General features: G+C 43.3%; 1 protein-coding gene across 5 annotated transcripts in view; it reads left to right on the forward strand.

The window, feature by feature from the left end:
- The window catches only part of CDK5RAP2 (CDK5 regulatory subunit associated protein 2), a 154,468-nt gene that overhangs the window by 45,511 nt on the left and 95,887 nt on the right, over positions 1 to 13,070 (forward strand). For all 5 annotated transcript variants that reach the window (XM_081896270.1, XM_081896269.1, XM_081896266.1 and 2 more), the window contains exon 14: positions 7,927 to 8,079. In XM_081896270.1, the coding sequence (XP_081752396.1) occupies positions 7,927 to 8,079 (153 nt within the window). The remainder of the gene's footprint in view (positions 1 to 7,926; positions 8,080 to 13,070) is intronic.

Consider the following 13,070-nt stretch of genomic DNA (forward strand, 5'->3'; position numbering starts at 1 on the left):
TAATAAGAACAAACAAAACAAACATAAACATTAAAAACAGACAACAAAAATTGACTTCCCCATGCCTTCCCTTCGCCACATCCTTGTTTTACCATTTTTTCGAGCAACTCATCAATCAGTCTTTAGTCAGGTCCCTTTTGAGTTTTCTTAAAGTTTAAGATTTACAGCTGTAATTCTTTGTTTCCTACCCCTTAACATCTTATCAGTCCACAATTTTACAGTAGTTTTTTAGATATGTTTTAAATTTCCCCCAGTCCTCTTCCACTGTCTCTTTCCTCTGGTCACGCTGCCGGTCATCTCTGCCAGTCCCATATATTCCATCACCTTCGATTGCCATTCTTCCAGAGTAGGTAATTCTTGCATCTTCCAATACTTTGCCAACAGGATTCTTGCTGCTGTGGTTGCATACATAAAGAATGTCTTATCCTTCTTTGATACCAATTGGCCGACCATGCCCAAGAGAAAAGCCTCCGGTTTCTTAACAAATGTCCACTTAAGGACTTTCTTAATTTCATTATAGATCATTTCCCAGTAGGCCTTAATCTTTGGGCAGGTCCACCAAAGATGGTAAAAAGTACCTTCAGCCTCATTACATTTCCAACATTTGTTATTGGGCAGATGGTAGATCTTTGCAAGTTTGACTGGGTTCATGTACCACCTATAGATCATTTTCATTATATTCTCTTTCAGGGCATTACATGCCGTAAATTTAACACCGGTGGTCCATAACTGTTCCCAGTCGTCAAACATAATGTCATGACCAATATCCTGTGCCCATTTAATCATAGCTGATTTCACTGTTTCATCCTGTGTATTCCATTTCAGCAGCAAATTATACATTTTAGATAGATTTTTAGTATTGGATTCTAACAATTCTGTTTCTAACTTTGACCTCTCCTTCTGAAAACCAAGTTTCCTGTCCTGCTTAAACATCTCGTTTATCTGACGGTAGTGTAACCAATCTCGAACTTTATGCTTTAGCTTCTCGAAACTTTGTAGCTTCAGTTTTTCGCCATCATATTCTAAAATTTCACAATACTTAGGCCAATTAGAGTCCATGTTAATTTTTTTCACTGCTTTCACTTCCATTGGTGACAACCACCTAGGGGTTTTACTTTCCAGTAAATCCTTATATCTATTCCAAACATTATACAATGCTTTCCTGACAATATGGTTTTTAAAACTTTTATAAACCTTTACCTTGTCATACCACAGATATGCATGCCAACCAAAACTATTGTCATATCCTTCCAGATCAAGAATGTCTGTGTCTTCAAGAAGTAGCCATTGCTTCAACCAGCAAAAGGCTGCTGATTCATACTAGAGTCTTAAGTCCGGCAGGGCGAAGCCCCCTCTATCTTTTGCATCAGTTAAGATCTTAAATTTTATTCTGGGCTTTTTGCCCTGCCAGACAAATTTAGATATGTCTTTCTGCCACTTCTTGAAACAGTCCATTTTGTCTAGAATCTGCAACGTCTGAAATAAAAACAACATTCTTGGCAATACATTCATCTTGATAACAGCAATTCGGCCTAACAAGGAAAGTTTCAGCCTAGACCATATGTCTAGATCTTTTTTAACTTCTGTCCAGCATTTTTCATAGTTATCTTTAAATAGATTCACATTTTTTGATGTCAGATTTACCCCCAGGTACTTAACCTTTTTTTCTATTTCCAACCCAGTTTCACTTTGAAACCTATCTTTCTCCTCTTTTGTTAGATTTTTTTCCAGCACCTTTGTTTTCTGTTTGTTCAGTTTAAATCCTGCGACCTGGCCGAATATCTCCATTAATTCTAAAACTCTTTTGGTACTAGCTTCTGGCTGTTGCAAAGTTAGCACTAAGTCATCTGCAAATGCCCTTAACTTATATTGTTTGGATCCGACCTGTATTCCTTTTACCAGCTGGTCCTTCCTAATCATATTTAATAAAACCTCCAGGACCGATATAAACAGTAAAGGGGATATAGGGCATCCCTGTCGTGTACCTTTCTCTATTGGTATCTCATCCATTACCACATTGTTCACAATTAGTTTCGCTCTTTGTTCAGAATATATTGCACCTATACCGTTTTCAAACCCTTGACCTACCCCCATCCCATGGAGATTCTTCTTCATAAATTTCCAAGAAATGTTGTCAAAGGCCTTCTCCGCGTCCACAAAGATCAAAACTGCCTTCCTATTAATGTCTACCTCTAGCATCTCCAAAATGTCTATAATGTTCCTCACATTTTCTGACATATGTCTCCCTGGGAGAAAGCCTGTTTGGTTCTTATGAATCTCCTCCACCAAAACTCTCTTAAATCTTTTTGCCAAAACGTCTGCAAAAATTTTATAATCCACATTCAAGAGTGATATAGGGCGGTAGTTTTTAACTTGATGTTTCTCAGTTTCTGTCTTCGGTATAAGTGAGATGAATGCTTCTCTCCACGATTCGGGAGCCTTTTTCCCCTCTAATATCTGATTGCATACTTCCTTCAATGGCTGTATTAGCCATTCTTTAAGGTCTTTGTAGTATTTCGCAATCAAACCATCTGGTCCTGGTGATTTCCCCAATTTCATATTCTGTATGGCACCCTCTATTTCTTGTTCTGTAATTTTTTCATTCAAAATCCTTTTATTTTGTTCTGAAATCTTTGATAGTCCATATTTTTTAACAAATTCCTCTATTTCTTGTTCGTTTGTAGGCCCTTGTGCATAAAGTTTTTTGAAGAAACTTTGAAAACAGTTACTTATTTCATTTGGTTTGTTGATAATTTTCCCATCTATTTCCAGGGATGTCACAGTGTTTAACTTTTGCCTCTTTTTCAGTTGCCATGACAGCAGTTTCCCACATTTATCTGCCGATTCAAATGTCCTTTGTCTCATTTGCTTTATCTTCCATTCTATTTCCTGGTTCATCAATTCCATGTATTGCGTCTGATGGTACTTTATTTCTCTTAAGATCTCATGAGACTTCGGTTTAGATCTCAGTTTCTTTTCTCCTTCCTTTATCTGGTTCAAAATCTTTTCCTTCCTCTCATTTTGTTTCTTCCTTTTTATAGAATTTTGCTGAATTAGGAATCCACGCATCACGGCCTTGCTTGTGTCCCATACTATTCTTTTTTTCACCTCCGTTCTCAAATTTATCTCGAAGTAATCCTTCAATATTTTTTGGGCCTTTTGATAAATTTCTTCATCTCTAAATAGGGTGTCATTCATTCTCCATCTGAAGGTTCCAGCCGTTGTTAATTTCATTTCCATCTTGACTGCGTTATGGTCGGAGCAGGTTTTTGTGCAGATTTCTGTTTTTTTCACTCTTGGCGCCAGGCTGCTAGAAATCCAAATTTGATCAATTCTAGTCCAGGTCATTTTTGCTTCCGAGAAAAAGGTTCCCTCTCTTTCCAGAGGGTTCCTAGTTCTCCAAATGTCGATCAAGTCCATGGTGTCAGTGAGTTCAAAGAAGGTCTTTGGTAGTCTCCCGTCCTTAGATATTACCTGTCTTTGTGCCTTGTCCATGTTTGTGGAGACAACTCCGTTGAAATCTCCCATCATTATAATTTTAAAGTCCATAAAGTCCATTAAAGTCTCATGCAACTTCTTGAAGAACTCTGCCTTCCCCTCATTAGGTGCATAAACTCCAACAATTAAGATCTTTTCTCCTTGAATTTGAATTTCTACTGCCAGGTATCTTCCTTCATCATCTTTGAAGATCATTTTTGGTTCCCATTTTTCCTTGGCATAAATCACCACCCCTCTTTTCTTAACTTTGTCTGAGGAAACAAATTCCAGTCCTAATCTCTTATTTATCAAAAGTTTCCTGTGTATCCTGGCAATATGGGTTTCTTGCAAGCAGATTATATCTAGCTGTTCTTTCTTTAATATGTGAAAAACTTGATCTCTTTTTCGGGGATGGTTTAGACCATTACAGTTCCAACTCAGAAGTTGCAGGGACATTTTTGTTATTGGGTATTTTTCCCACCCACTGCTCCAAGTTCTTGTTCCTCGTCAGTCGGTGCTGGGTTCAATCCAAACGATAGGTTTGTAATATCCAGTGTTTCCCTCTCTACAGTTCCTTTCTGAAAGTCCTCAGAGTTTCTCTCCAAAAAGTGTTCTTTGTCTTGAATTGTTTTTATTTTGATTTTCTTCCCTTTGAAGTTGAAGGACAACCCTTGTGGGAATTCCCACCTGAATGGAATATTATTTTGTTTCAATAGGTCGACTAAGTCTTTAAATTGTGTTCTCACCTCCAAAAAATATCTAGGAATATCTTTAAAGATCTGTATTTGGGAATTTTTGATAACCAATGCCCTCTGGAAGTGTAGATTCAATATTCTGTCTCTTTCTTCCTTAGATCTGAGAGTAATTAAGCAATCCCTTGGCTTCTTGCCTTGCTTTCTGCCGATCCGGAAGGCTGTAGTTATTGTAAAATCCTCTTCCTCTTCCCCTAACTCTTCGCTCCAAAATTCTTGGAACTTATCTGTAAGAAATTCCCCGAGCTTGTCCTCCTCCTCCTCAGGTACCAGTCTCAATTTCAAATTCTTTCCTTTCCTCTCCAATTCCATGAGGGCCAGGGCTTCATCATGTTCATGTACCTTCTTTGCAATAGGAACAAATTTCCCTTTGGTTTCCTTGGCCGTGGTCCTCGCGCTTTCAGCTATTTTCCTCGTCTCTGTACTTTCCTGAATTAAACGATTTATAGAATCTGTATTAGTCGATATTATTGTCGTGTTCAAATCCAATCTTGTTGTCAATTCAGTCAATTTCTTGGAGTTCTCTGTAGTTTGCCTAGTAAGTGATTCTAAAGATTCATTTATCCTGAGTAGAGCCTGTGTCATGGAATCCATTGATACCGTTGTTGTTCTTTCCTGTGTTGCTGCTGCTCCTGTCAAGGAGCCTCTTTTCTTTTGAGCCTGAGCCTGTTTTGCTTTGGATCTTGTTGATATTTCATCCAGTGGGCCGCTCATATCTCAAGGTCGTTCCCACAGGAACAGTTGCAGTTGGAAAATCCCACTGTTTCTATCTCAATGCAGCAGTCTCTCTTTTAAGCCTCTAGAGGGAGTACATTGTATCCAGTACGAAAACAAAGAAACAGGGAAAGAAATAGCCATACAAAGTTCCAAAAGCGAAAGTCCAAGTAAAAAACCCTACTTTGTTGCAATTTAAAATGTTACAGTTTTTGTCCACTAAAGTCCCGTTATTTTATTTCAGATAAATCTTACTTTGTATCCTCAATCTAGTTTGACAGTTCACTTCAGGCGCTCACTGCTCCGGCAGCCTGGCCAGAGGTATCGGCAGTGGAAAGTTTCCCATTCAAAACTCCTTTCTTTAAGCAGATAAAATTAAGTCAAATTTCTTCCCCCCCTCTCCTGCTCATTGGGGGGGGAGGTCCTCTTCCGATGTCAGGTTTAACAGGATTGAAAAAACATAAATGCGTCCCCTTTAAGCACAGCTTACTCTTTTCGTTGCTCAGTCAATCATGCAGTTCCGGGAGGCAGACTTCCTTAATTTTTGCCCATCCCGTTTTCAGCCGAATCTTCTTAAATTTTTAAAGTCCCGTTCCCTTTATTTGCTGTTCTTACTCACGGGTGTTGTTTCCAATCGGTAGTTTCAGGAAGGAATCGGCGCTCTCCGTCAATGGCGACGCGGCTTCGCTCCGTGAGCTGGGTTGCGATCCTCAGCACCGCGCTCACACCCGATGCCGCTCCGGAGCCTTTAAAAAGGCTCTTTCGCGATACCGGGGGGCGCAAAGGTGCCCACCGAATCTCCTTGTTCACAGGCTTCAGCGCCTGTGATTTTAGGGGTCTCCCCCTCGCCGTAGCGGGTCAGACCCGAACTCACGGAGCAGTCCTGCTTCGGAGCTCGAAGCAAGGACCGCCATTAACGCTGGCGCCGACTGGAAGTCTCCCCCCTGAACCCTTTTTGAACACCCTCCCTTGTGGAGTGTTCCCTCAGCCTCCTCTCCTCTCCCCTCTCCTTGGGAGTTCTCTGGGCAGCCACTGCAGCCAACCCTGGCCTCTGAGATACTCCTCACCCCAAAGAGAGGCACCTCCTCACACAGCTGCACATGGATCTGGGAACATGATGTCCCCAACCTTAACAGCCTGATGGAGACCGGCCGAAGGTTAATATGAGACCACCATCTTACATTGGAGGCAGCAGTAGCAGCAGCAGATGCTGCTGGGCCCACATGGTGGAAAGGCTCCCCTTCGGTGCCAGCCACTCAGCTCCCAGGCAGGGGAAAAGGCCAGTACAGCGCCTGCCTGCCTGCCTGGCCTCCCACTTGTCTATCCATTCCCAACAGCAAGGGCTGGTGGACTGGTTGGCTGGCCTCCCTCACCCACTTGCTTGCTTACTCTGAGGTCACCTCAGCTCCTGGCAACCAGCATCCCCTGGCCAGCCCCAGAGGTACCATTTGCCTCCAGAGCTTCTAGCCAGGGCTGCTACAATAAACAGCCGTCCAAGCCTTTGGGGGGCAGAGACATGAGAGGGCCTCAGAGAAGGGAGGGAAGGAAAGAGGGACAGAGGACAATGTTGCCCATGGCACCCCAACCACCATGAAAAGCACCCCAGGGTGCCATGGCACACTGGTTGAAAACCACTGGCCTAGCTAGTTGGGGTGTCGCCCCTGGTTCTGTTGAAGGTCAAATAAATGCACCACCACCTCCTTAATTCTCTTTGATTCAGGCGGATGACTAGGGCAGCTTGGAAGAGCCCTCACACAAACGTTTGTGCATGTGTGCAGTATTAGAAGCCTGACTGGAAAGTTCACAGTGCACCGCTGCTACATGGGAGACAGATTGAAGAAAAGGAAATATAAATTGGCCCTGCTCTATATCTAGGAATGGCTAGGAACTAGGTGGAGTCAGATCTAAAAAAAAAAAAAAGTGTAGACTTGCGCATGCTGGCCAGTTTCTGATTTGACATGAAATGTTCGTTTTGGGCTTCTTAAAGGTAAAGGTAAAGGGACCCCTGACCATTATGTCCAGCCGTGACCGACTCTGGGGTTGCGGCGCTCATCTCGCTTTATTGGCCGAGGGAGCCGGCGTACAGCTTCCAGGTCATGTGGCCAGCATGACTAAGCCGCTTCTGGCGAACCAGAGCAGTGCATGGAAACGCCATTTACCTTCCTGCCAGAGAAGTAGACCTATTTATCTACTTGCACTTTGTGCTTTTGAACTGCTAGGTTGGCAGGAGCAGGGACCAAGCAACGGGAGCTCACCCCATCACGGGGATTTGAACCGCCGACCTTCTGATCAGCAAGTTTGGGCTTCTTAGAAGTATGTAAAAGCAAGAAGTGGGTGAGGAGTGTGTGGCCCGCAATGGCACCCACCTGAGAGGTGGCAAAATTGCTCTGGTGCGTTTTGGCCAAAAACCCGCTAGTCTTAATTTAGTGGGTAAAACATAGACATTGAAAGCAGAAGGCCCTAAGTTCCAGCTCCAAAATCTCTAGAGAGGGTTGAGAGTCTCATGTCTGAAACCCTGGAGAGATGCTGCCAGTTACTGTAGACAATTGTAGGCTAGGGCTAGTGAGAGTTAGTGTCAAATAACATTTGGTGGGCACTGGTTTGAGAAAACCCTGGTTTGGGAACTCCCACCATCTGAAGTGTGGCAGATGGCTTCTGAAAAAGGACTTTCAAAGTGGTGGTGCTCCAGATTTGGAATGTTACCATCTTCCAAAGCTGCCTACCTGGTACCTACTTTGATGGCCGTTTTGGCATCAGACAGATTTTTTTGTTTGTTTGTTTGTTTTCCAGGCTTTAGAAATGTTTAATCCGTTTTATCTATGCTGATAGTTTTCGCTGTTTTGGATTTGCTGCTTTTATCATGTTGTTCTTACGTTGTTGTATTTAATTCTTTGTAAGCCAGCCTGAGACCTTGTTTGGGGGGCTGGATGGAATACTTCATCATCATCATCGTTGTGACATGTATCTATTTTGTTTTCCTTAGAAACTTGATGGAGTGATTAAAGAAAAGGCCATGGAGTTTCAGACTTTTTTAAAAGATAAAGAGGATCTTCAGAAGCAGAACAAAGATTTAGAAAAGGAAAAGTGTGCTGCCCAGTCACAGCAGCCAATAATCCAGATGATCCCAGATTTAGAGGTAGGTTTGACACTTAAAAAAAATATTTAATAAAAGGAAAGGCTACTGGAAATTACTGGTTGGGGTTGTAAATGGTTTTAACTGATTTTAATCTTGTATTTTTCTATTGTTGTGAAGTCAAACTGTTGGAAGGTTACAGCATCTGCTGTGGCTGCAGAGACTGATATGGGAGAGATTTGTTTTGTTGCAGCTGGGACAAATGAAGGAGTAATGTTGTTTTACTGAAGTTGCACCATGGCATTTTTTCTCTTTGTGATCCTCCCAGTGGTCATTCTTCATCTGGTCACTGCTATGGATGCATGACCTGACTTCTGTCTAGTCACTGCAGTTGCCTGTAAGGAATTTCCACATGGCAGGGTTGATGTTGCCAATTTTCATGTCTCGTTTGCAGACATTTTTGTAACGGGCCTGGTGCCCAAATTCACAGAGAGACCCTGACTGAAACCAATTCCTTATAGAACACATCCTTTGGGATCCTGCCATCTTCCATTCTATGGACATATCTAAGCTGCTGAGACAGGAGTGTGAACATGCTCTGAATGTGGGAGAGCTTGAGAGAGCACATCTTTGTTTGAGACTCTGTCATGTCTTTCTGATGCAGCACATCTGGAAGGCACTGAGGCATCACTTCTAGCAGTTGCAATTTGCCCACAAAGCAGTGTGCTCAACATGCAAGCCTGGTAGATCTTCACCTTGGTCATTAGCATCACATTCTCCCATACCATTTTGGAGGGATGAGCCATTGCTGTAGCTGCCATGCCAATACTTTTGTCTAGCTCACTGTCAGTGAGGAGGCTGTTGGTTATGGTGGAACCCTGGTAGACAGAATTGTCTGCCACCTCAAGCATGTGGTTAGCACCACTGTTTGTAGGGAAGGCGTCTGAAGATGAGCAGTCATATTGGACAGTGCTACACATGTTCTTGTGGAAGGACATGATCATCTTGTGAAGCTTTGATGGCATCCTATCTTACTGAACTGTGAAGAGTCCTTTTCAGCTGATGTGGTCAAAGGCCATCGTCATTTCTTTGGAGATGTACAAGGGGCAACTCTGCTCTCTGCATTTCTCCTGCAGCTGGCTCAGTGAGAAAATCATGTTGACTGTTGACCTCTCAGTTCTAAAGCTGCATTATGACTCAGGATAGACCCTGTCAGTGAGTGACTGTAATCTGTTGAGAACTATATGGGTGAAGGCATTCCCCACAGTACTTAGCAGGGAGATTTCATGGTAGTTCTTGCAGTCATGACAGCCACCTTTGTGCTTGTAGAGGGTCACAATGCTGCAGTTGCACATTTCTTGTGGCACAGATCCTCGTTCCCAACTCCACAATAGCAGGCTGTGGCAGTGTGTCATGAAGGAGGAATTGAAACCAGCTTTTATCACTTCTGTTGGGATTCCAACTTATCCTGAAGCTATACCATATGCCTGAGAGTTGGTGGCATTCTTCAGCTCATCAAGGGAGGGAGGGACATTCAGCTCTTCCAAGACAGGCAGAGTCTGGATACTGTTGATTGCTGGGTCAGAGACTATGTTTTCCTGCAAGTATAGTTCTTGATAGCACTCTGCCCAATGCTTTACCTGTTTGCTGCAGTCTGTGCTGATCTTCCCAACAAGGTTTTCAGTCATGCAGCTTTCTAGACTGTTTGTCTAAAGACTTTCTTCATGCCTTCGTACATTTTGTGAGTGTTGCCAAAGTCAGCAGCAAGTTGAATGCTCTGATGCAGCTTTAGCCATTAATCACTGGCACATTGTCTGGGAATCTGCTGCGCATCACCCCATGTGTGATGATCGTCCCCAACTCTGGCATTGAAATCTCCTAGCAGGAATAGGTCTTTGCAGTCTGGGACCCTTCTGATAGGCTGGTCTAATTCCTAGGTCCTTGGTCTGTATGTCAGAGCATGTAATGGGGAGAGTAGACACTCAAGATGTTAATTTTACCAGAGGTAGTTGAGAGATGGAGGGAAAGCAAGTGTTCTGAGTCCTTGTTTGGTGGTTCTATTGCAGACAGATGGAGTTCCTCACTGTGAAGTCTACACTGTGAGTATGTGGCTCATCTCCTTGCTCTCAAAAGGTGTAGTTCTTTTCTTGGAGACAGCCATTTGAAATGAGTCTGGTCTCCTCCCATAAAGCAGAAACATCAATGTTGAGCTCATTTTCAACTCATGGTCAATGATGGCCATCTTCCATGAGTCATTGACCAACAACAGGTTGGTGGACAAGCCAGGACACATGGCCCTGATATTCCAGCTTGATAGGTGCAAGAGGATTTGTTTCTTTTCTTTTTGCCAGGTGCAGAAGCTCAGTCCCCTTGTTGAGTGACACTCTGAGTGCCAAGCACCCACCGAAGCAGGTAGACAGTGGTGGGTCAGCATTTTATTCACTGGGGATTTCCCAGCTCAAGGCAGGCAGTAACTGACCAGTGAAACATGTTTATGTGTTCCATTGGCCAAAGCAACAAGTAGCACTTGTACCATATGCCAATCAAGTTGAGCTTACAGCTCATAACCGCTGCCTCCTGCATTGTTTTTACTGCCCCCCCCCCACTTCTCCCAAAGATGTCCCACAAGGCAATGAGTACTGATTTTTTCTTGGGATTTATTCCCAAAGCCTTTCTCATAAATGAGTATCGGCACAAGGCAGGGGAGGTTTAGGACCAATCCTTTAGCCCATCATTATCCTAGATGGGCTGTCTTCCCAGGCTGATGAGCCCCAACTGCCCCTTCGGTGGGGGAGAGTGGAGTATACATGTCCTTAAGGCATGTGCTGATTCCTTGGGAATAGCTAAATAATAATAATCCCCCTAGGCCCCAAGTACAGTGTGGATGTACCTTTATGTTGGTTTGTGCAGCTGTCTACATCATTGATTCAGATGAATATGAGACCTGTAGTGGGACCATGCAGCTGGCTTTACACTGAGGAAATGGCATTGCCTCTTCCAGGCCCACTTCCTGCAATTTCTGTCTAGTGGTATAAAGCACTGCAGAAGGCATCTATTTGGCTTTCTGATAGTTCAGATTACATTTGAACATCTCGCCACAACACCAAGGGCAATAAATTTGCTTGTACTTGGAGAATGCTGTCAAAGGTCTGGCTGCAGATTCCTCATAGAATGTGCAAGAGATGGGTGGAATTACAGAAAACATGTCTAGTTGTGTAACTGATGGAAAGGGCAAAGAAAAAAAGATCAGCGGTATGTTGCAAAGGAGGCATTAGGATCTATGGGATGCTGTTGAAGCTGAGACTAGAGTGTCAGCCTTAAATGGGCTACTAAGGAGGAGGTGCGGCAGGAGTGATTCTGCAGAAGAAGGGATTAATTAATTAATTAGCTGAAGCTAATGGAAGACACTTGGCACTGCTGAGGCCGCCTGAGCCTCAAGCAACAGTAAAGGATCTACAGGTAGAAGTAACCCTAAGCCAAGTACTTGTTCCTTCAGAGGGCGTGTAACTCCATCAAGAGCAGGCAACCACCCTTCTATCTTGTCTCGGGAGCCAGCCACTACCAGTGCCTCGGTCTTATCTGGATTGAGCTTCATACAGTTCATTTCTGAGGCAAGACACTGGTCCAGCACATCCACTGCCATAACTGCAGATGTAAAGGAGTAGAGCTGTCTGTCATCCGCAAATTGCTGACAACATACTCTAAATCTCCAGATGACCCCACTCAGCTGGTTCATGTAGATGTTAAACAGCGTAGGAGATAAAATTGAACCCTGAGGAACCCTACATTGAAGGTTCCACAGGGCTGAAGAGTGCTCCCCAAGCACCACACTTTGGAAACAACCATCTACAGGTGAAACTCAAAAAATTAGAATATCGTGGAAAAGTTCATTTCTTACAGTAATTCAGCTTAAAAGGTGAAACTAATATATGAGGTAGACTCATGAGATGCAAAGTGAGATATGTCAAGCAAAAGGGGCCCAAATCAAATCCTGAGTACATATGCATGCTTCTACTTCTCAGAGGTCCAATATTGCTCTATTTGCAATCCTTATTTTGCTGATTTCATTTAATATTCTAATTTTCTGAGATTATTAATTTGGGGTTTTCATCAGCTGTATGTCATGATCATCACAATTATATAAAGGCTTGACATATTTTGCTTTGCATGTCATGAGTCTATCTCATATATTAATTTCACCTTTTAAGTTGAATTACTGAAATAAATGAACTTTTCCACAATATTCTAATTTTTCGAGTTAGACAAACACAATTCTCCAGGATGGAAGAGGGACTGGCACATGGCACAGTCACCAACTGCTTGTGCTGTGTGCTCCTTACCTGGTGTCCCCACACAATACCTGCCGTTACCGTCAACCACTGTGTGATTGGGGTCCTTCTGCTCTCTCCTGCTCCTCTCTTCCTGGAGCATGACTTGGTGTGTTCTTTGAACTTAAATGAGGCTCACTTAACCAAAGCTCATAAAAGTCATGTTTCACTCAAGGGTTCTGCAAATACACAACTTTTGTGTCCTGTTTACTGGGTAGGATGACTTACTCTTACTGTGTGTGTGTGTTTCTATGGAATCCTTTGAACTGGACACCTTGATTGTCAGCCCTTCCCTGAGTCAAAGAACCCCATGGATAGCATTGCCTACAAACTAGCTAGTAAGGGCTTTATCATTGTCTGTGAAGTGGTGTGGTGTGGATCTGGGCAAGGGTTGTTATAGGATTCAGGAGCAAGCAGCAATCACACCCTTGTCCTTTAATTTGGGGGTAGAAGTCAGGTGTACTTGCTTCACTGGTGTGCTCCCCTCACCAGATTATAGAATGGAGGCAACAAACAACTGAAGGGTATGGGAGCCCAGAGTGTTTTCAGAATGAGCTTTCACTGCTCGGGAATGGGAAGGGGTGGCGACAAGGAGAAAGAGGTGAAGGAAGATATTTATATCGTGTTGGAAGGATAGGGTTTCTTCCCTGTTCTCTCGCCCAGTTGTTTGTGTGATGTGTGCATGCATTCTGACATTAACTGAAGGTCCTGCCTGCTGTCCTTTCC

Source organism: Podarcis melisellensis (assembly GCF_964234715.1).
Source record: "Podarcis melisellensis genome assembly, chromosome: Z".
NCBI classification, from domain to species: domain Eukaryota; kingdom Metazoa; phylum Chordata; class Lepidosauria; order Squamata; family Lacertidae; genus Podarcis; species Podarcis melisellensis.